Source organism: Phyllopteryx taeniolatus, chromosome 16 (genome assembly GCF_024500385.1).
Source record: "Phyllopteryx taeniolatus isolate TA_2022b chromosome 16, UOR_Ptae_1.2, whole genome shotgun sequence".
NCBI classification, from domain to species: Eukaryota; Metazoa; Chordata; class Actinopteri; order Syngnathiformes; family Syngnathidae; genus Phyllopteryx; species Phyllopteryx taeniolatus.
Window position 1 is genome coordinate 6925057 of NC_084517.1, and position 20735 is coordinate 6945791.

The 20735-nt window shown below is 44.2% G+C and overlaps 2 protein-coding genes across 3 annotated transcripts; one reads left to right on the top strand and one right to left on the bottom strand.

Annotated features, from left to right (window-relative positions):
• The first annotated feature begins 560 nt into the window (after window positions 1-560).
• Window positions 561-5356, top strand: elof1 (elongation factor 1). The gene is made up of 4 exons (XM_061748907.1): window positions 561-746; window positions 2038-2163; window positions 2234-2304; window positions 2995-5356. Exons 2-4 carry the CDS (start codon window positions 2048-2050, stop codon window positions 3057-3059), a joined length of 252 nt encoding a protein of 83 aa, XP_061604891.1. The 5' UTR covers window positions 561-746; window positions 2038-2047; the 3' UTR covers window positions 3060-5356.
• Window positions 5114-20703, bottom strand: cnn1b (calponin 1, basic, smooth muscle, b). Of its 2 annotated transcripts, none has more exons than XM_061748905.1 (7): window positions 20421-20703; window positions 13762-13883; window positions 11526-11592; window positions 10272-10409; window positions 9144-9260; window positions 8195-8341; window positions 5114-6767 (listed from the first exon to the last, which is right to left on the bottom strand). In XM_061748905.1, the coding sequence occupies exons 1-7, from the start codon at window positions 20478-20480 to the stop codon at window positions 6525-6527; spliced, it is 894 nt and encodes a 297-aa protein (XP_061604889.1). In that variant the 5' UTR covers window positions 20481-20703; the 3' UTR covers window positions 5114-6524. The 2 variants fall into 2 exon arrangements, with proteins under 2 accessions (XP_061604889.1, XP_061604890.1); XM_061748906.1 differs by lacking the exon at window positions 20421-20703 and adding an exon at window positions 14633-14799.
• Window positions 20704-20735: the final 32 nt, after the last annotated feature.

Here is a 20735-nt window from a genome sequence, read left to right on the forward strand (position 1 = left end):
GTGTTGTTACGCTTTTTCGTCTCAATTATTGTTAGCGATAGGACATTTGAACCATTGCCTCTTTGAAGCGTATAAGGTTCTTCGTCGGAATATGCCTGATATGAGTTTTGATTTTCACATTTTTTCTTGGTACACATGGTAACATTCAAGAGAGGAACAGTGTGGAATTTAATTGTGTTTAACTTTTGTGTTTGAGACGTTTTTTTGTGTGCAATATTCAACATTCACAATTTATTGAACATATTAAATTTACAAACAAATATACATTAGTGTATAAAATAGTACAAAATAGGAGCGAGGGGGATTTTCAATCAAATATAAAATAAATGAAGAACATACATGAACCAATTTTAACAGATGTTTTAATTTTGGAGTTCAATATTGTACTCACGCATTGTCAGGTTCCCCCCGAATTTGATCTCATATCTCATATTTAAATTAGTAACAAAATCAGACAAACAGACAGCACAGTCATTAATACATAGAACCGTATAAAAAGGATCCAAGGGGTTGTAAAATACAACTATTAAATGAGGAACATAAATGAACAGTTTTCATCAACACTCGGGATTTGAGGTCTACGCGATGACGTCACTGCGCAAACCTGGCGCTCGGGGAAACATTTCGTAAAATCAAGTTCAAAGAAATTTTTTGTTGTTGTGGTGGCTTTTACGAAATAGTCAGCTTACAAAAAAAATATCAGGCCACAGAACAACATCTTTGAACGGGAAACAACATATTCGAAGGTACGTTTTTTTTCTCATCGTATTTGGTAAACAATGTCGCAAACTAGCTCTCGCATAACGGGAGCTTTACTTGTCTCTTTTAGTGGCTTCATAAACCCATGTATGCAGTTCTCTATTCTGTGTATTTCTACAAAAAACAACCAAATCATTATCATACCAGCATAACAGGGGGAAGTGTTCACGTGCGATAGATAGCACGGAGGTTAACGTAACGCCATTGTATTTGCTTCCGTATTACTCCGTATCATGCACCTTCGAAAATGTATTGGTTAATTGAATTGAATTAGTACAGCCTTTATTTATAATGCACTAAAGAAAGGACAAGCCAAACCTAAAAAAAAAAAAAAAATCACCATTGTAGTGATGCTTCCATATTTGCAGTTGCTAGCCGTTGTTGGTCAGTTAGCTCGCTAAAGGCTAGCAATTTTATGACGTCAAATGCATTATTCGGGTTTCGGACCGTGTTTTCTTTTTCTTTTAATGTAAACAAATAACATGCAGGCATCAATTCCCAAGGGACTAGTTAAGTAATATGTAACTATGTATGTATAGTACCATAGGCTACAGTAACTACAGTACCGTCGTCATAGTGTTAGTCTCGCGATGTTATCCGACCTTGAACGAGTTTATCAGTCGGTGACTATATGCGCATTTTGTATCCAGAGGTGAGAATTCGTCGCATCTGTGCCAGTCGTAAGGATGGCTCAAGTCTTTACCTTCAAATTTCGAGCAAGGCAAATTCAGTTCCTGCTCAATTTCAAGCAACTCAAGACCAGACATTAGCAATGCAACGCGCTAACTAACTCAATGTGCTTCACGTGATAAAAAAGCATCTAAAAACAAACGGGGGAAAAAACAGCCAATAAACATTAGTTGGGTCATAAGTCATACAATCTTGCTTGGTCACAGTATATGTTTACACATGAGCCACTTCGAACTCAGTATCTGTACTTGCGTTAGTTCGCTGTACCAACAAATTCACAAATACATTTGTAATGGTCCCAAACCAGTCTCCTTATTTCCTGTTAGTGTACATTATTGTCTTCTAAATGAAATGCATAACTGACATGAAGCTTCACTTCATTTCTGACCGGCTTTCGGTAAGCTTAACTGTGAAGTGGATGTATTTACCTATCTCTCTGGGTTTTATAGTGATAGATGAAATTAGCGCCTCCAAACTTCAACACAATACCTTTTCTGACTGGAATAAACATTGAGGTCTGTTATTGTTTGGAAAGGTAGTGAACGTGAAATGTTATGCCTCATTTTCGGTTTGCTTTCTCAACTGTAGGACAAGAAAAATGGGGCGCAGAAAATCCAAGAGAAAGCCCCCCCCCAAGAAAAAAATGACCGGCAACTTGGACACCCAGTTCACGTGCCCGTTTTGTAACCACGAAAAGTCGTGCGATGTGAAAATGTGAGTTCTGCTCAGAATGCCTGCAAAGCGCAATGTAAAGCACGTGTCGACAACTACTATTTCTTTCCAGGGAGCGAACCCGAAACACAGGAATTATATCATGCAGCGTTTGCTTGGAGGAGTTCCAGACTCCTATAACCTGTATCTTTTATTTTTAAATGCTGTTTTCCAGACTTCCAGGGCAAATGTATGTAAATCACTTCCTTTGAGTCATTTTGTAGTATTTATACCAAAGTACAGTACAGTGAACTCCTGCTATTGACTGAGCCTGTGAATAGCAAAAGTCTTGACTCCCCCCTTAAAAGATTTACAATTGCCTATAGATGCCACAAGATGGCTGCGAAGCAATACTTTTGTCGAAATGAAACTCCTTAACACACTTCAACAGAATTCCTTTGCACCAAGATGCTACAATATTGTATCAATGAAACTCTTCAACACACTTCATCGTAGTCCATTGGCACCAAATTGCGAATATGCCGGGGTTCACTGTAGTTGCAGAAAAATGGAGAAGATTCTTTCGACAGTTCTACATAAACATGAAGCTACGTTTGGTATGGCTTTTGCTGCAAGTAAACACACCGCTTTTACAAATAATTGCCATTGGGACAAAAGTGACGCGCACGCTGGGCCGATCGCCATTCACACCTCAGAACAATTTATAGTATCGCCAATGAAACTAAAATGCATGTTTTTAGAAGGTGGGAGGAAGCTGGAGGACTCGGAGAGAAGCAAGCAAGGGGAGAACATGCCAACTTTCCACAGAAGGTCCTTAAGCTGAACTGTACTTTATTGTCGTATTTTCAAATTTCCTTAAGTTTTTTTCGACAGATCTGTCAGAACCGGTGGATGTTTACAGTGACTGGATCGATGCATGTGAAGCAGCCAATCAGTGATCGTTTCCTCTCCAATCAACTGGTACAACGACAAGTTCTTGTTTTGTTAGCACCGTAGCTACACAGTATTTACTTCAACGCCACATCGAGCGCCGATTCCTATGCCAACTTTGCCACCGTGTCGGATGTGGCAAAACGGAGCGACGGGCGAAGATGCGTCGTTCTGTTTTTGCAATCGTTTGACATTCAAAGTCAGCGCTCATGGGATTACCGTTCACAGGTGAGACTGAACAAGGACCTTTCATTGCATTTGCCCATTTTCAGGGGCACTTATCCACAGTAAGTGCAGAATAGAAACTTCAATTAGCTGCTCATTTAATAGTCACCCGGTAGCTTGCCATCAAAAGCTGAAAACGCAAACAAAGAATCGACAGTATATGAGCTTAACATTGGTGTGCACAAACAATTAGCAAGCCCTCTCCAACTATTAGCACGTATCAAATTAGCTTGTAGTCTGCATCCCACTAAAGAAGTGACTTTCAGCTTTTGCCTGCCAGGCGCCGATTTGTTTGTCTGATGTAGGGTGAGTTTTTTTTGCATCCGGGCTTTAATAAACCCATTTGCACGTGGAATCGAGAACAGTGCGCCGAGATCTTCGTGGGATGGGTTTCCACGGCCGATCGGCTGCATCCGAGCCAGGCATCACCGAGTGCAAAGCAAAGCGTCGGATGCAGCGGTGTAAAGCGCGCCGCCCCTGGACTCTAGAGGAGGGGGGGGGGGGACGCGTTCTCCGGAGCGACGAATGATGCTTCTCCATCTGGCAGTCTGATGGATGGCTCTGGGTTCGGCAGTGAAAGGAAGTGAATGTCCAATTCCATGCTCCCAACTTTGCGGTAACAGTTTGGAAGTGGGCCTTTCCCCTTCCAACATGACTGTGTTAAATCGACTTAGCTGAGTTTTACTGATTTCCCCCCACAGCCCGAGTACAAGCTCAACTTGTGCGCAGAGTAAGAAGGCTTGTACACATTTGTTAGTGACGGAAGCTCAATGACAGATAAATAAATGCCTAATGGCCACACTTGAACACAAAAACTATCTAAAATACCATGCTTGCCAGCAAAATGATTGCACACAAAATGTAAATGAATCGAAACATTTTCAAACCTCTCCAGTGTGAATACCGTACTGACCCATTTTCCTTTCGACAAATTGCCTGCTGGGGCGCTGGGGATGGTGTCTTGCTCAAGGACAGTAGCCAGAAAGCACACACACTACAGTCTGTCCAACAACCAGTTGCTATTTTGACTTTGGACATTTGTCCCCAGTGGGTATGGAACTCCGTATCTTACAGATGAGGTAGCGGAGTAAACATTCATACTCGTCAGATAAAAAGTTGCGTAGGTTTTTCTATCCGTTTCCCAAATAGATTTGCGCGCGTGTGGCTGGGTAAACGGGAGGCATTCACTTCAAGCACTCTGTAGTCCATTTGCGTAATTGCGTTCGTTTACACGGCACAACTTCCACATCAAATATGGCAGACACAGTGACCTAACGCAACAACGCGCCTATGTATACAGTATCCTGTATATCTATGGTTAGCGCGATGAAATATTTTCTTGAAATATGTAATGTGTTGTTTGATTGAAGCTCATTTCGACTTCTAAACCCTTAGTATTTACTCCATCCGTGTATTAAACCCAGCATTATGCAAGTAGGTGTTGGTATTTGTTATCTCTTAGGACCAAATAGCCATGAAACATGATATTTCTGTCACGGTTATTATACGTTATATATATATATATATATATATACTCACCACTGGTATTTGTTCTCATTAGTATGTGATCTTTTTCAGTGTTGATTTGAATCCCATCATTGATACAAACGCTGCTGTGTAATACCTGCCAATGTCTTAAGGTCAAGTATGTACAGACAGGCAAGTGATGAGTGAAGGGCGGCGGGGGGAAGGATTTTTAGATCTATATATAATGATGGGTGTGCAGATCTGGTATTGTCTGTGTACCGCGCCAGTTCTCGATTTGAATTCTTTTTTCGAATCACATCTTTCCCATTTATATTTTGCATGCATTTTAAGATCATTACAGCAAATCAGATTTTTTGTTTTCAAGTGTTTTTATTGCACAAATGTCATGTTGAGTGAAAGCCAGTATAGAAGAAAGACAATATTGTTGAAACACAGCCTACTCATGAAAGGTGACATTTTACCATTGACTCAACATTTTGATATATTTTAGATTACACAGATTAATAAATCCACTGTAAAAATGCTAATCTTCATTGCTCGTATTCATTTTATTCAATTAAAGGAATGTTCAAAGATTTGACTGACAACTCGGCACACGCTTTTTGTCTTGTGTGAAACTTTTAAAACACTCGGTGGTGTTCTACGCCGAGCCGCAAGGCTACCAATTTTTACCACAGTGACTGTAAATCTCAACAATACGAATCTAAAATATGTACTCCAACACTGGTGGGACTGCTGCACATATTTGCGGTTTCTTAACATATACGTATCCGGCAGCAGCCTGTGGCACTAGTAGCAACATTTACATTCAAGACATTTGGTGAGGTACAGCAATACGATATGCTATCTTCAAAAACAAAACAAAAACAAAGATTCGCGTGCATACTTAACATTATCAATTTGTTTTCTGCACACGTAAGCAAAGGCAGATAAAGAGCAATTGGAGCAACAGCATCAAGCTGGGAGGAATTCACAGGCAAAAGAAAGTTCTATGCAGTGGGATTACGTGACCTTATTTCAATTTTCAACGCTCTTGTTGCCGTGCCATGTAACCATATTCCATGCATGCCTTGGCCCTCTCTGTAGTTTTCATTATACGTAGCAGCCAAAGTTCGAGGTAACGTTCTCCGCAAACCACATCAACCGGGATAGCCTTTACCTGGATTCATTGGTAATTTGATGGGTGGATGACGATATAAATCAATGTAGGTGCTCACAAGAAAATGTCCATATACTGTAAATCTATTCGTCCTGCATCTTCCATTCTTGTCAGTCATGGGCAGAAGGGGTCGGGGGGGGGCAATTCCTTGGGCCTGTGAAGTTTCAATGTGGACATAGATTGCACTCCAAAAAGGTCAGTAGCACCAACATGGTCACTTGTCCGTAGCGGAAACTGTCAAATTCGCTGTTGTCTGATTACAAAAGTAGGAATATAATGTTCTTTAAAATGAGGTATAAATAGCACAGATATTAAATATCAACCTCTTGAGTGTCTGGGTCTTTAGCAGTGACTGAATACATTTAGGAAGGAATAAAGTTGGCCACAACATGAAAGTTGTTATGTTAAGTAAACACTATCGTTTTACTCGTGGAAAGAAACATTTCCCAAGAGTAAAAATGTGGAGAAAAAGACATCCAATTGGTGTTTAAATAACAGTCTGGGAGAGGGAGTTGCTCATCACAAAGTCATGATTGGTTGTCTCAAATTTAGCAAAGACGACGACGTGGGAGGGCGGGCTTTGTGGCTGCCTGTGGGTTTCTTAGTCAGAGTACTGGTTGTAGCCATCAAACTCAGCCTCACTCCCGTTGTTGAAGGCCTCGGTCGGGTTGGCGCAGTACTTGTTGTCGTAGACCTGGCGGGGGAGGCCGTAGGTGGTCATGCCCTGCTGGGAGGCCACTTTGTTGGTGCCCATCTGCAGCGATATAGTGCTGGTGTCACAGTTCTCCAGCTCCAGCTTCTTGTCAAAGATGTGCCTCCTTGTTCCTGGCGCCGTCATACCAGACTGGAGAGAGAAATTGCAAAAACCAATTACTATGGCTAAATAGGTTTTGGGGTGCTATCGAATTCAACGTCAATATTGATGTTGTGCACAACTGAAGTACGTCGTGGGGAACGTCATCTAAATGCTTCAACACAACAAATTTGATGGAGCACCTGAAGAATATACACGAGGAGGGGAGAGGAAGGAAAAGCCAAACGGACGCAAACTCTGGACAACACCCGTCCATACAGTGACAAAGTTAGAGTAAGCATGTCATTAACAGTATTTATGCAAGTAATTTAGTTACAGTAAGTTGGCACACATTATTTCTGTCATGTTGTAATGTTGATCTGACCTAAACTTATGTCAGTGGCCAATCCTGGAACGCCCCCTAGTGGTCATTGATGATGTAGCTTTTGTCTAAAATGCTCGAGAAGAATTTTGAGCTGGGATGGGCTCCAGCACGCCCGCAACCCTTGTGAGGGTTAGCTGTACACAAAATGGATGGATGGATGCAGTACACAAGTATATACAATAAATGAACAAGTCATGTAAGTGGACACATTGCTCCATCTTGTGATCGATCGGTTATGGTTTTTTTTTTTTTTTTTAAACTTTCTGATCGTGTAAAGCCTAATATTAACAATGGTCAACTCATTTTTAGACTTATAACAGTTGAGATTTTTAGAATGTTACTTATGTTTTAGCAAAGCCCGTATTGTTACTCAAGGTTTTCCCCATGAAAGGATTACAGTGGAGCCTCGGGTGTTACGTGATTAATCCAAAAAAAGTCTGACAAAAATCTAAATTGTATGAAAAACTAAATATTCCCTTCAGAAATCCAATTAATCCGTTCCAGACAACCTCAAATATGAACAAAAATGCATTTTATAGAAGATATAGTTTAACATACAGACGAAATCTGACTAATGCAATGGAGAAACAAACTTTAAACATCACTTTTACCTTTATTGAAGACTCTTAATGGCATATGAAAGAGAGCAAAGGCAGAAGGGGAGGTGGTTGTTGTTGTTGTTTGAAAGGGGACTCCGCCGTTTTCATACTTTCCTATGAGTTCTTTCTTGAATTCTATGGTGTTTCTCGTCATCTTTATTAAATCACTTGGAACTTTCTTTGGTGGTAAGCCGTGGTGGCTTACTGAACAGTTGCTAAATAAAAAAAACGCACATAAAAACTTTCCAAATATTTCCAATGATTGCGCATGTTGGGGCTGATGAAAGGAAAACTCTATGAGGGGGCCAGATTCCAGGAAAGGAGTGTCAGAGTCGCGCGGTCAAGTTTGGTACAGTCCATTTTCAACTGGACCAACAGAGCGGCTGTACGAAGACGGTGACAACATAAATTGTACGGAACTAAAACGAGGGCATTCGAAAAGCAAGGTTCAACCGTACTTTTATTTCCATTATTATTATTTCTCCTGTCCTCACCTGGTTGGCTCCTTTGTTGGTCCCCATCTGTAGACTGATGGTCGACTGGTCCATTGGGTTGTCCATGCCCATCCTGGAGTCGTAGAGATGGCGTCTTGTGCCATAAGAAGTCATACCTTTTTGACTGGCAAGCTTATTGGTGCCCATCTAAGAGACGATGTAAAACAGGTTGTTGTGACGATTGTCTCAAAGTTTAATTTCCCTCTTTCCACAAATCTGTGTTCAATTTGAGTTAGCTGTGTATTTGAATTATTATGAAGATTTTTTATTTGTATTTATTTTATTTTATTTTTTTTTTAAACAGACTTTCTCCTCCAAATGTTCAGGCATTATTGTTATACTGCAAACCAACAACAAACATGTTGAAAGATGTTTGACATGCATCCTCTAAATCAGGGGTCCCCAACATTTGGCAGCTTATTGGGCAGGCACAGAGAGACGCAACAAAAAAATATTTTGTTGTTTCAAAAAGGGGAATAGGCCAAACAGAAGAAGCGCTTAAAACCTCCAAGAAAAAAAAAAAACGGCAGTCCTACTTGACGTACGGCTTTATTGCTACTTGACTCACGTGCATCCAAATTGCTGCGCATAGTACGTCACGACAGGCACGCGAACGAGGCGGTGAAGCCGTCAAAGCTGTTTCGGTACATGGAGCCCGAGCACCTGGCATCAAAAGGACAAGCCTTTGGAGTTTTCAGAAAAAAAAAAAGATGACCCCAGGATGGGACCGTCGAAGGGAAACAAGCGCAAGGGCTTCGACATAATTGGGAGCTGTAAAAGAAATCATTTGTTTTGATTTGTTTCTATCGAAACCTCTTTCTGTGAAAGCAGTCCATGGTTGGGGACCGCTACTTTAGGTGACAGGTCAGATTAAGTGCAACTCAGAAGACTCCTGTGCAAGTAGTATGAAGGGCGAATGTGAGCGTTCTGTCCAAAGGTTGCCGCTGACCTGCAAGCCGATGATGTTGCGTCCCTCCCTGAGCTTCTCTGGAGCGAAGCGACGCTGCTGCTTCTCAGCATACTTCACTCCAATGTCGTACTTGGAGTGAAACCCTTTCGACTTGGCCTGAGGAAAAATGACAGTAGTAATCAAAATGTGTGTTTACTGTATTAGGTAGTGTTATTTTTTTAGTTCAGTTATTGTACCATAGTCTTGATTTAATTTAGGTATGGAATATTATAGAAGAGCTGCACTTCATGTCAAGGGACAGTTTAGTTTCTACGTTTTTCAAAGTGACTCCACAAAAACAGAACGTAATGAAGAATCATCATAAAGGGACGAGTGCAGCGCTGCTGCGCAACAACATTTTTAGTCTGATCCAGTGTCATACCCGAAAATTGCAAGTGGCGGTCTTCCGCGAAGGTTGAATTGAGGCAATTTTTCTTGGTTTGTTGAAGACGTTTCACCTTTAATCCCAAAGGCTTCTCGAGTTCTCCGTTGTCGTGTGCCTGTGATGGGCGCGTGTTGCCGTTTTTGCCAGACATGCCTGGTGAAAGACCGTCCGGCTGGTACTCCTCTTCCCGTGGACTGAGACGGTCTTCGCAATGACATTGCATGAGCGGATCATAGGCGACGCCTCGAACCTCCTCTGTTCGGAGCCAGCTTTTGTAGTTCGACATGAATGGCTTCTTTCAATCCAGCGGTTCTCCCCATCAAGAAATTGGACATGGTTGTCCCCTCTTTTGGAGATGCTAATGAACTACCGATTCTGGACCGATGTTGTACCAGGCGCTTGTGGAAAGGGCTGCTCGGTCTCCCCAACGTGGAAGTCATCGCACTCTTCACGACACGAAGATACACAAAAGTATGCTGCGTCACGTAAAGGACTACCACTTTGCGCCTTCTGTTCCCATCTTCAGGCTCTCGGGTACAGTGTCCCTTCTTCTCCTGGCAGTTTTGAAAAAGAATACCCCCAGTTAGTAAAAGTTTCCTGATGAGTCTGCTCCTTCGGTCTTCCGCTCTCAGTGGTAGAGATCTTCTCCGCTCTGCCCTCGTCTTATGATTGGCTTCTTTTCGTAAGAATCAAAGGGCAACAAAAATCAAAAAGAGTAGAGTGTTTGTAAGGTTTCTCCTCACCATTCCGGCCAGAGCGATGAGAGTGGACTGGACCTGAGTGTGGTTGACATTCTCGAACAAGTCGTTGGCCTCGAAGATGTCATGAGGTCTCAGGCCATACTCTGTGATTGCACGGACAAAATTTCCAATGTTTTCCAACTGAGGAAGACAGCAGAATAGAATCACTTGAGGAACACACATGTTCAGAATGAATTCAATCTGGGTAAAACAGAAGTTGGAAAGTTGAATTCATGTCATTACAGGGAATATTTATTCTATTCAATAGCCATGGTTCCCCCCCCCCCCCCCCCATTTCATTCAGTGAAATATCTTGATTCAAAACACTACAGTATTCACACATAAACCAATGTAAATCGAAATGACATTCCCATGCAAAGTGTCCGACGTATCGAAGGTATGATGTCGTTCATTTTCTATTCCGCTTTCGGGTCCTGCGTAACGAGAGTCTATGCCAGCTGACATTGCGTGAGAGGCGGGGACCACAATAAGGAGTACCACGGGAAACTTCCACAAGCATGGGGAGAGCATGCAAACTTCACACACACACACACACATGCTCCAGACTATGAGAAGGATGCGCTAACCACTTCAACATCCTGCTGCCCATATTTTGCGGTTGGCCTGTCCCTTTAAGGGTCGACTCGGTGGCTGGGCATCGGGGTGCTGCCTGTCAATCAAACCGGTGCCGCCTGCGCGAAAAGCAGCAGCATGTAACCCTACTTCTTCTACGAGTGCACCGTGCTGCCCATATGATCCGATGACAATAAACACTTTCGGCAACAAATGGTATCCTATTTATTTGCCGCCCCATTCATAATAATTCGAGTGGATCGGTATTTGTCTTTGTTACTAAATATTGGGCTTACTCTGAGATGTAGGCATGATTGGAGCACGACTCTAAAGCCTCCGTCAATTTCCTACCACCTCATTATTCAGCTTTGCGGGTGAGCTGGAGGGTATCCAAGCAAGCCGACTTTGGGTGCAGAGCGGGGAAACCCTTGGACTGGTTGCCACGCAATGGCAGGGGACACCACACTAATGGACAATTTGGTCTTCAACTCAACCAACGTGTGCGTTTGTAAGTTGAAGTAAGCTTTTCGTGGCGCGACATGCTCCGAAAATGCCAGCGTGAGGAAACGAGCTGAACTCGGTACGGCATCCGATATACACTGCCCTGCCCTGTATGATAAGGTGAATTTACTAGACTGACGTGCCATAGACGAGAGAACACATGACAACTCGGGCTGACATTACCTGGTGCCAGTTTTGACTGGAGTGGTTGATCTTTTTCACAGAGCCTGGCTGGAGAACATTAATGAGTCTACAAAGAAGCAGAACAAAAAAAATCTTCAATTGCAATCCCAGACACCCCAGTCCCATACTTCTGTATGAGAACGGGATCAAGCACTCGGTCTTTACGAACGCTGGATGATAATATTAATATCTTTGACTGACACTGTCCATGATTGTGGTTCCGAAGCTATTTTCCTCTGTGCTGCAGGTAGCTTGTTCTGTCTGATTCGAATCCTTCAACTTATTCCCTTTTCAGTCATAGAATAGAGTACTTTGAATTTCTTTGTGCGCAATGGTTTTCAATGTTTTGGATGTTTTTAAAGATTTATGTTGTATTTTTCCCACTATCGTGAAATTCCAGTATGGTTCCCGTACGATTGAAACGAAACAATCATTCCCAACTGCGTCATACTGCAAGGTGCATTGAAATAGAAAGAGCACATATTACAAACAGCTCCAAGTATGATGCTGTACACCACACACACACACACACTAAACATATTGTTCTATAAAATACCACTCTGACAGCGTCAATGAAAAATGAGCACTAGTACATGGAGGCGGGGCTCGAAGGCGAGCGCCCGGTGGCCGGCCGGACGCAGCCCGAAAGGGTAACGTGGGCTCACCACGTGCGGGAGGGGCCATAGGGGTCGGGAGCAGCGCGAGCCGGGCGGCGGCCCAAGGCGGGGACCTTGGCGATCCGATCCCCGGCTACAGAAGCTGGCTCTAGAATACGTGGAATGTCACCTCTCTGGCAGGGAAGCTGCAGAGTCTGGGGTCTCTGAGGCGGGCTCTCCTATCTCTGGGGTGGAGGGCACCCGGGTGGTTAAAAAGCTCCTCGGTGGCAAGGCCCCGGGGGTGGATGAGATTCGCCCGGAGTTCCTAAGGGCTCTGGATGTTGTGGGGCTGTCCTGGTTGACATCGGGGACAGTGCCTCTGGATTGGCAGACCTTTTTCAGAAGGTATAAACACACACCGGAGGGTGTGTCCCAAACTACAGGGGGATCACACTCCTCAGCCTCCCCGGTAAGGTCTATTCAGGGGTGCTGGAGAGGAGGGGCCGTCGGGAAGTCGAATCTCAGATTCAGGAGGAGCAGTGTGGTTTTCGTCTTCACCCTCGCCAGGGTCCTCGAGGGTGCATTAGAGTTCGCCCAACCAGTCTACATGTGTTTTGTGGACTCGGAGAAGGCGTTCGACCGTGTCCCTCGTGGAGTCCTGAGGGAGATGGGGTACCGAACCCCCTGATACGGGCTGTTCGGTCCCTGTACGACCGGTGTCAGAGTTCGGTCCGCATTGCCGGCAGGAAGTCGGAGGCGTTTCCGGTGAGGGATGGACTCCGCCGAGGCCGCCCTTTGTCACCGGTTCTGTTCAGAACTTTTATGGACTGAATTTCTAGACGCGGCCGAGGCGTAGCGGGGGTCCGGTTTGGTGGCCTCAGTATTGCATCTCTGCTTTTTACAGATGATGTGGTTCTGTTGGCTTCATCAAGCCGTGATCTCCAACTCTCACTGGAGCGGTTCGCAGCAGTGTGTGAAGCGGCTGGGATAAGAATCCCAGCCGCAATACCTCTAAATCTGAGACCGTGGTCCTCAGTCAGAAAAGGGTGACGTGCCCTCTCCGGGTCGGGGATGAGATCCTTCCCGAAGCGGAGGAGTACCAATATCTTGGGGTCTTGTTCACGAGTGAGGGAAGAACGGAACGAGAGATGGACAGGCGGATCGGTGCGGCGCCCGCAGCGATGCGGACTTTGTATCGGTCCGTTGTGGTGAAGAAGGAGCTAAGCCGAAAGGGGAAGCTCTCGATTCACCGGTCGATCTACGCTCCGACCCTCACCTATGGTCAAGAGCTGTGGATCGCGACCGAAAGAACGAGAAGAGCCAGATGAGGTGGCTCGGCCTCCAGAGGTGAGGCGTTCCGGGCACGTCCCACCCCGGGGATGCCCCGGGAAACGCTGGAGAGACTACGTCTCTCGGCTTGCCTGGGAACGCCTCGGGATCCCCTCGGAAGCGGCTGGGGACGTCCCTGCTAAAGCCACTGGCGCCGCGACCCGACCTCGGATAAGCGGAAGAAAACGGATGGATGGCATTAGTACATCATTGTAAGGCAGAACTTTTGAAAGTGTATTGGATTGAATTGCATTGTGGAGATGTGCTCAATGAATCATATTGGTGTTTGTGCAAGTAGAAAGCTCACTTACTCGCCCAGCACAACTCCATCTTTCAAACTCTCCATGAAGTTTTCTCCAATCGTCTTGCTGGTCACGTCCTGAATCCATAGCCTTAGCGCTTCCTCCATGTGAGGGTCATACTTCCCTGCCAACTAAGGACAGATTAGTGGTTAAAGGTCATTTGATTGGGCATCATTCAACTTCACCTAAAGTCCAAGAACCGAGCAGATTTATTCATGTAGCCATTGAAATCCATCCGTCCATCCATTTTCTATAACGCTTAATTAACATCATTCGGGTCGCGGGTGTGCGGGAGCCTATTCTAGCCGACTTGGGGCAAGAGGCGGAGTACACCTGAACTGGTCGCCAGCCAATCGCAGGTCACACACAAAAAGCATTCAAACGCACACTCACACCCGAGGACAATTTCGAAAAAGCCTTGAAAAAGTGGAGCCATGAGTCTCGTTATCATTCAAATGGGTTCATTTACAACAGAAAAGTCCATTTACTGGGCAAGGTCAAATAGCCCTTATTTGATCAGCATCTGTATTTGCTATTCCATAACCGCCTCTAATCAAAATGACTGCAATGTTCATTTGAAATGTTTTTAAAAAAATCCTTTTACCCAACAGTATTTTAATCACAGTTACTGTATTATGTCCCAAAAATAACTGACAATAAAGCAACTATTTCTTTGCATTTATGATGATGAAACAGGAAAACAGTTTGAAGGGGGGAGGGGGGGGGGAGACGAATTCCATGTCCTTTGGGTGTCCTTGGAATAACTGCAGCGATATAAATGAACTGGAATGTCACAGAGTTGACATTAAACAAACGTGATTGTACTTGCAGACAAGACAACAATCCTCTCTTTCAAATACATGGACAGCAAATGACAAACCTGAAATGCACTCTCATTAATGGATGCCGACATGCCAGGAAGACGAGCGTGAAAAGGTCTGTGGACCCTTGTTGTTTACTTTTGTCCCCTTGTGTCACAGATCAGGATTGGCGGTCTAAGATCAGCAGCCAACACAAGCAACATTTCCAAGCCGGAGGGATGCGGATGGTGTAGCTTCCACTTGATCACACCAAACTTGGGAGAAACAGCTTTCCCAGACACTCCGCCCCCCTCCCCCCTCCCCCCTCCCCCCTCCCACTGACTGGCCAAGCTCACATTTCTCACTCTCTCTCTCTCAGTGTGGCCTTTGGAGAATATTCCCTTTTACAGTGAATGGCATTCAGCCTGATAAAGACGAGCCAACGCAGACAGGTCCTGCTTCCAGCCAAGGTGCTTGAGTTGGATGGTTTGACTTCCTTGTGGAGTCCGAACTGATTTGACTTCAGATTAAGTGGGTCAATAAAACAGAAAAAAAGATAAATACCATATCACGTGAAGAACCTACAACATGGACCTCATCAGAATCAGAATCCTCTTTATTTGCCAAGTATGTCCAAAAGACACACGAGGAATTTGTCTCCGGTAGTTGGAGCCGCTCGTGTGCGACAGCAGACGGACAGTCAATTGACAGAGAACACTTTGGAGACAGTCACTGAGCAATAAAGGCTTGCTACTTATCTGGTAATGCCAGTAAAAACAAATTTGGACAATTGTGCAAAAAGATGCAGAGTCCTCTTGCACTTCGAACAGTTGGAATGACTAACCTCGCAATAGTCCGGCGCAATGACCATCGTGCAAAGGGCGCCGAGACTTCAAGGAGCGGATGCTGTTTAAAGTGACGAGTAGCGCCATCATCCGGGACAATGTCGATTGTGCAAATGTTGCAGATACTCCTCAATCAGTGTGCAAGTGGGGCAGATGCTACTCTGGCATGAGTGGCCAGTATTGGTCAACAACAGATATGCAAATAGTGCAGCGTGGCGAGACCACTCATGTATTCAACTAGTGCTCAGTCTTGCACTCTACATACCGATTTGTAATTCGTATTAACAGTAACAAATAACTTCCGACTCAGAATTGAATGGTTATTCCTTGGACTATTCCGAAATAGACAAACATGTCAAAGTCCAACAAGGTCCGGATGGTTCTTTTCCTCTTTGGCCCGGAGGACACGACGTCCACAATTTCCAAAAAACAATTTGAAATGTGGACAGAAGACTTTTCCACTTTGCGTCGGTTCATCTTAGATGAGCTCGGGCCCAGAGAAGCCGGCGGCGTTTCTGGGTGTTGTTGGTAAATGGCTTTTGCTTTGCACCGTAGAGTTTGCAAGTTGCACTGACGGATGTAGCGCCGAACTGGATTTACTGACGTTGGTTTGCTGAAGTGTTCGTGAGCCCATGCGGCGATATCCTTTACACATCGATGTCGGTTTTTGAGGGATCGAAGGTGACGGGCATTCAATGTCGGTTTTGGGCCTTGCCGCTTCCATGCAGTGATTTCTCCAGATTCTCTGAACCTTTTGATGACATGATGGACCGTAGATGATGAAATCCCGAAATTCCTTGCCATTGTACGTAGAGGAACATTGTCCTTAAACTGTTGGACTCTTTTCTCACATACTTGTTCACAAAGAGGTGAACCTCGCCCCATCTTTGCTTGTGAATGACTGAGCAATTTCTACCCAATCGTGGCACCCGCCTGTTCCCAATGAGCCTGTTCCACCTGCGGGATGTTCCAAACACGTGTTTGATGAGCTTTCCTCAACTCTCTCCGTCTTTGTTGCCACCTCTGCCAGCTTTTTTGGAACGTGTTGCAACCATCCAATTCTAAATTAATGATTATTTGCTCAAAACAATCAAGTTTATCAATTTCAACATTAAATATCTTGTCTTTGTTATGTATTCAATTCAATGTAGGTTGAACATGATTTGCAAATCATTTGTATTCTGTTCCCAACTTCATTGGAATTAGGCATGTAGAATCAAATTTGAATGATCGTTACGACCGTCTCAAAGAGTAGTGGCTACTTTTCAGCTTCTCCCCTCTGGTGCACAGCGCTACAGCAAAAAGTAAGAAGAAAAGAAGAATTGATGATTTTTGACTTACAAAGAGGATTTTTTTTTTTTTTTTTAATACCGCAGATGGAAAATGACACGATGCAGAAAATTCTGGGAAAAGTCTGCGAAGGAGGCAACATTCAAATGATCTCCATGATCACTATCGCCACTGTTGTAAATGTTTTTGTTCCAATTTCTCAAGTGCAAAAACTGCATATGGTTTGCATTTTCAAATTTGTTGTATTCAAAATTCAATTCAATTTCTGTATTTTTTGGGTTTTGTTTCGGTTTGTTTTGTAGCAATACTGATATCTTGTGATAGTTCTGGTCAGTTTAATGGCGCTGTCAAATTTTCATAGTTTCAACCCATTTCAAGGAGGGCAGGCACGAGTGGTTAGCATGCCTGCCTCGCAGTTCTGGGGTTTGAACCTTGGCTCTGGCCTCCCTGTGTGGAGTTTGTGTGTTCTCCCCGTGATTGCACGGCTTTTCTCCGGGTACTCTGGTTTCCTCCCACATTCCAAAACGATTCCCGTTATGTTCATTGCAGACTGTTAATTCTCCATATGCGTGAATGCGAGTGCGAACGGGTGTTTGTCGATCTGTGCGATTGGCCGGTAGCCAGTCCAGGGTGTAGCCAAAGTCATCTGGGAGGTTGAATTGCTCTTGAAAATGTATCGGCGGCCGGGCTTTCCAAGCAACCTTACAAAACCGGCTCTGTTTTCTATCAATCACAATCCTTATATGTACAAATTCCTACGACTTTGCTTTCTGAACATGCTCATGAAGCTCCTCCTTCCTCCAAAGCCAAATAACAACCATCATCGAGAGCTCCGACTCAAGTTAAAAGAGTAATTACTGTAATCATTGAAATGGGAGAATCTCAGAATGTTTTGAATGACGCGTCGAAAAATGTCACCCGGAGGAACTGCCGCAGCAGACATCTTCATGAAATAGCTCCATTTCTTGCGGATGACATCGTGTCATTCTTCTTCTGATCGCAAACTAGTTCGGAATGAATGAGCAGCACCTATGCACACTGTGCCCGAATGCCTTCAAGAATCAATTGATGTCCGGGTGAGCGGGCTGTAACACGAAAGAGCAATCAAACGCACGTGAACATTCAAGCGGAACCTGACATACACGTACGTGGTTTGGCATTCTCAAATTCACCGATTGACAGATTTGGGGGGAGGGAAACCATCGTCAGTTATTCACTGAAAAATGCAACTCTCCCCTGCTTTTGTGCACAGGCCAAAGCAACAAAAGCATTACTTTGGCCCAATCTTGATGGCAAAGAACTACGTTGACGTGAGGTGAGGAGCTTCATTTCAAGGAAAATAGTGCTTTGCTGCCATCTCTTGGCTTCTTGGCGCAAAGGACCTACGGAGTTGGAGTCGGAAAAAATGTTGTTCTTTGGTGGGCATGAATTACTTGAGGGAGGCTTTTCGGTTTTCCCGCTAGGGCTCAGGCTCGCTCTCCCCCAGCGGTAAGCAAGCAAGCAAGCAGTCCAATAGACGAGAACTGCGAATCTGAATGAAAACGGTGTAATATTGCACAAAGCGACTTTCCATTTTGTGTGTGCAATTTTCCATCTCTGTTCACTTTTCATAACGGTTTCTGCGCTAATATACTAAAGAGATGTTGGTGAAAACAACGACAGAACTTCGTCCTCATCAAAGGCTACGTTGCGCACAACGTTTAACTGTTTTATTATTAACAACAGTTCCTTCTTTCATCACCAATATGACAAGTAACTATGCTAAACATGACCGACAACTTTGTGAAAGTGTAAAAGTTTCAGCATGGGAACTGTTAGTTCTATTTCCACCAATTGTTGTAGAGGAAGAAAATACATCCCCAATCCGAACAAGTGCGACAACATTCGGGATCGTACGACGCCCGAGTTCCGAGGCTCGGCTGGATTTCTTTGACGGATCCGCCGGCGCGACTTCGCCTCGACCAGACGAGCTCGCGCCCCGCTGTGCTCCGTCAGGACGGTGTTTTGTCATTCTGCCATGACTAAGCACACTTTCTCAAGTTCCAAGCGAGGGCCCTGGTCACTCCTTAAAAGGCCATTTGTTTCTGACTGATGTACCTGTCATAAATGCGTGCGCTCCTCCCTGACATCACCATGCCGGAACGTACCGTCTGACTGTCGGAGGAGCACTCGGTCAACACGACAAATAACTCTGACGTGGCGGCAAAGTAGCCATGATCCTGTATCTGAATTCCAACAAGGAAAACAATCTGAATCTGGAGCTTAGGATGCGCACATCTTCTGTTGTGGGAATAACTCCAGTCTGAGCTTCTGCACACTGAATTTGAGCTGCTCTGATTCCTCACAACATCCAATAGCCAACTGAGAGGGGAAACAAAGCAACCTGCTGTATCATCAAATCCTGCTTAGTGGAAGTCGATGACACGAAATGCTCGGAATATTCTCTCTCATGTCTCGTGTCAAACTTTTCTGTTGATGGAAGGCTTCCAAATGCTCATCCCATTTTTGAAATCTTATTCCAATATTGAACAATTTGAGTGTTTATATTTTTAAGCCCATCCGCAATGTAAGTAACTTAGAAGTACCCATTTTAGTAAATGACACAAAAAGAAAGGTATGGCTACTTTGTTGACATTTCCCTTAACGGATAATAGAAGAATTCTAATGACAAAATAGCATGTGGAAGAGCCTGAGAGGATTCACACCCTGGCCAGATTTCCAGTCAATTGTTATTTGTTGAATTGGGATCTGCAATGAAAAATGTTGAAATAAATAAGAATTCAAAATGATTCCCATGCCATAGCCCATCTTTTGTCAAAAGGATCCTGGGAACTTCTGGCATCATCGAGGGAATTTCTAATCAACATTTAGAACATTAGCTATGACGGTACTGAAAAAGTGTCCGAATAATTTTGGACAGGCAACGTCTATTTGTCAAACTAGCAACTAACTGCCTTAGCAATGACTTCCAAGTGCACGACTATGCAAGCAAATAGGATGGTCAATAAATCAAAAGTTCTCTCATCTGAAAACTCATGCATGCCCATTACTCTTTAATGATGTTGCCCCTTCATGCCATACGCGCCAATTTCACGTCAGCCGAGCAAGCGCCTTCAATGAAGATGGATAATCGGGTTTGGATCCAAATTCGGAGATCTGCGCTGCAACATTCCTGCTCTTTTGCTGTTGTTACTGCATGATTTTATTTTTTTCCAGAGATACGATTGGTGTAGCCAATGTGCCTTGTTTTATCTCTGACTGATGATCTGTGATCCAAGTCATTTATTTGGGTTTGGGCCTGGATTCAGTTACTTTTTTCAAGATCTGTTTTTAAATGCTGTGAGCTATTTTATTGATCATGAGGCAGGCACATCATTTCGTGTCAAATGTTTGTTTGTAATAAATTCACTTGTGTTGTGTTGAGATACATTTACTTTCAACTTTCAACTTGATCATAATCATGGTTCTCACGATGGGGGGGGGGGGTTGCAAACAAACAAAAGGCAGGACTGTTCCAACAGAACGGTTTCCTGAAACCTGCAACTACTTACCACGTACCTGGAAATATAAAATATACAGTAGCAATAGAAACTTCGAGCAAATGTATCCCGACTTTGGACAGATTCAGTCGTCTGTAGCACAAAGTCAACTAAAGCCCCTTTGAAACGGAAAGCCTCTTCGGTGTCCAAATACATTTGCTCGAGTAGACACGGTTGCAATAGCAGCAACCTACCTTACTCTTGACCTCGGCAGAAAGTCCAAATGCCGGTCCACTCCTGAAATGTTGTGACATGGTGCCGGTGAGTCTATATCGCGATACAACAATGAGAGTAGGGGAGAGCTTTAAAAATGGACGACCGGGTCACGGTTGGGAGTCCAAGGCGAGGGAAGCACACGGGAAAGTCCCCAACGAATCCGCGAGTATCTTAAGTTTATTCGGAGCCGTCCCGTTTGGACCTGGTGCTGAATTCAGGGTGCGAGCAACTTTCCGACACTTTTGAGAATGCGTTTTAAACGCTTCCCAACTGCGTCGCCTGTGATTGGCCCA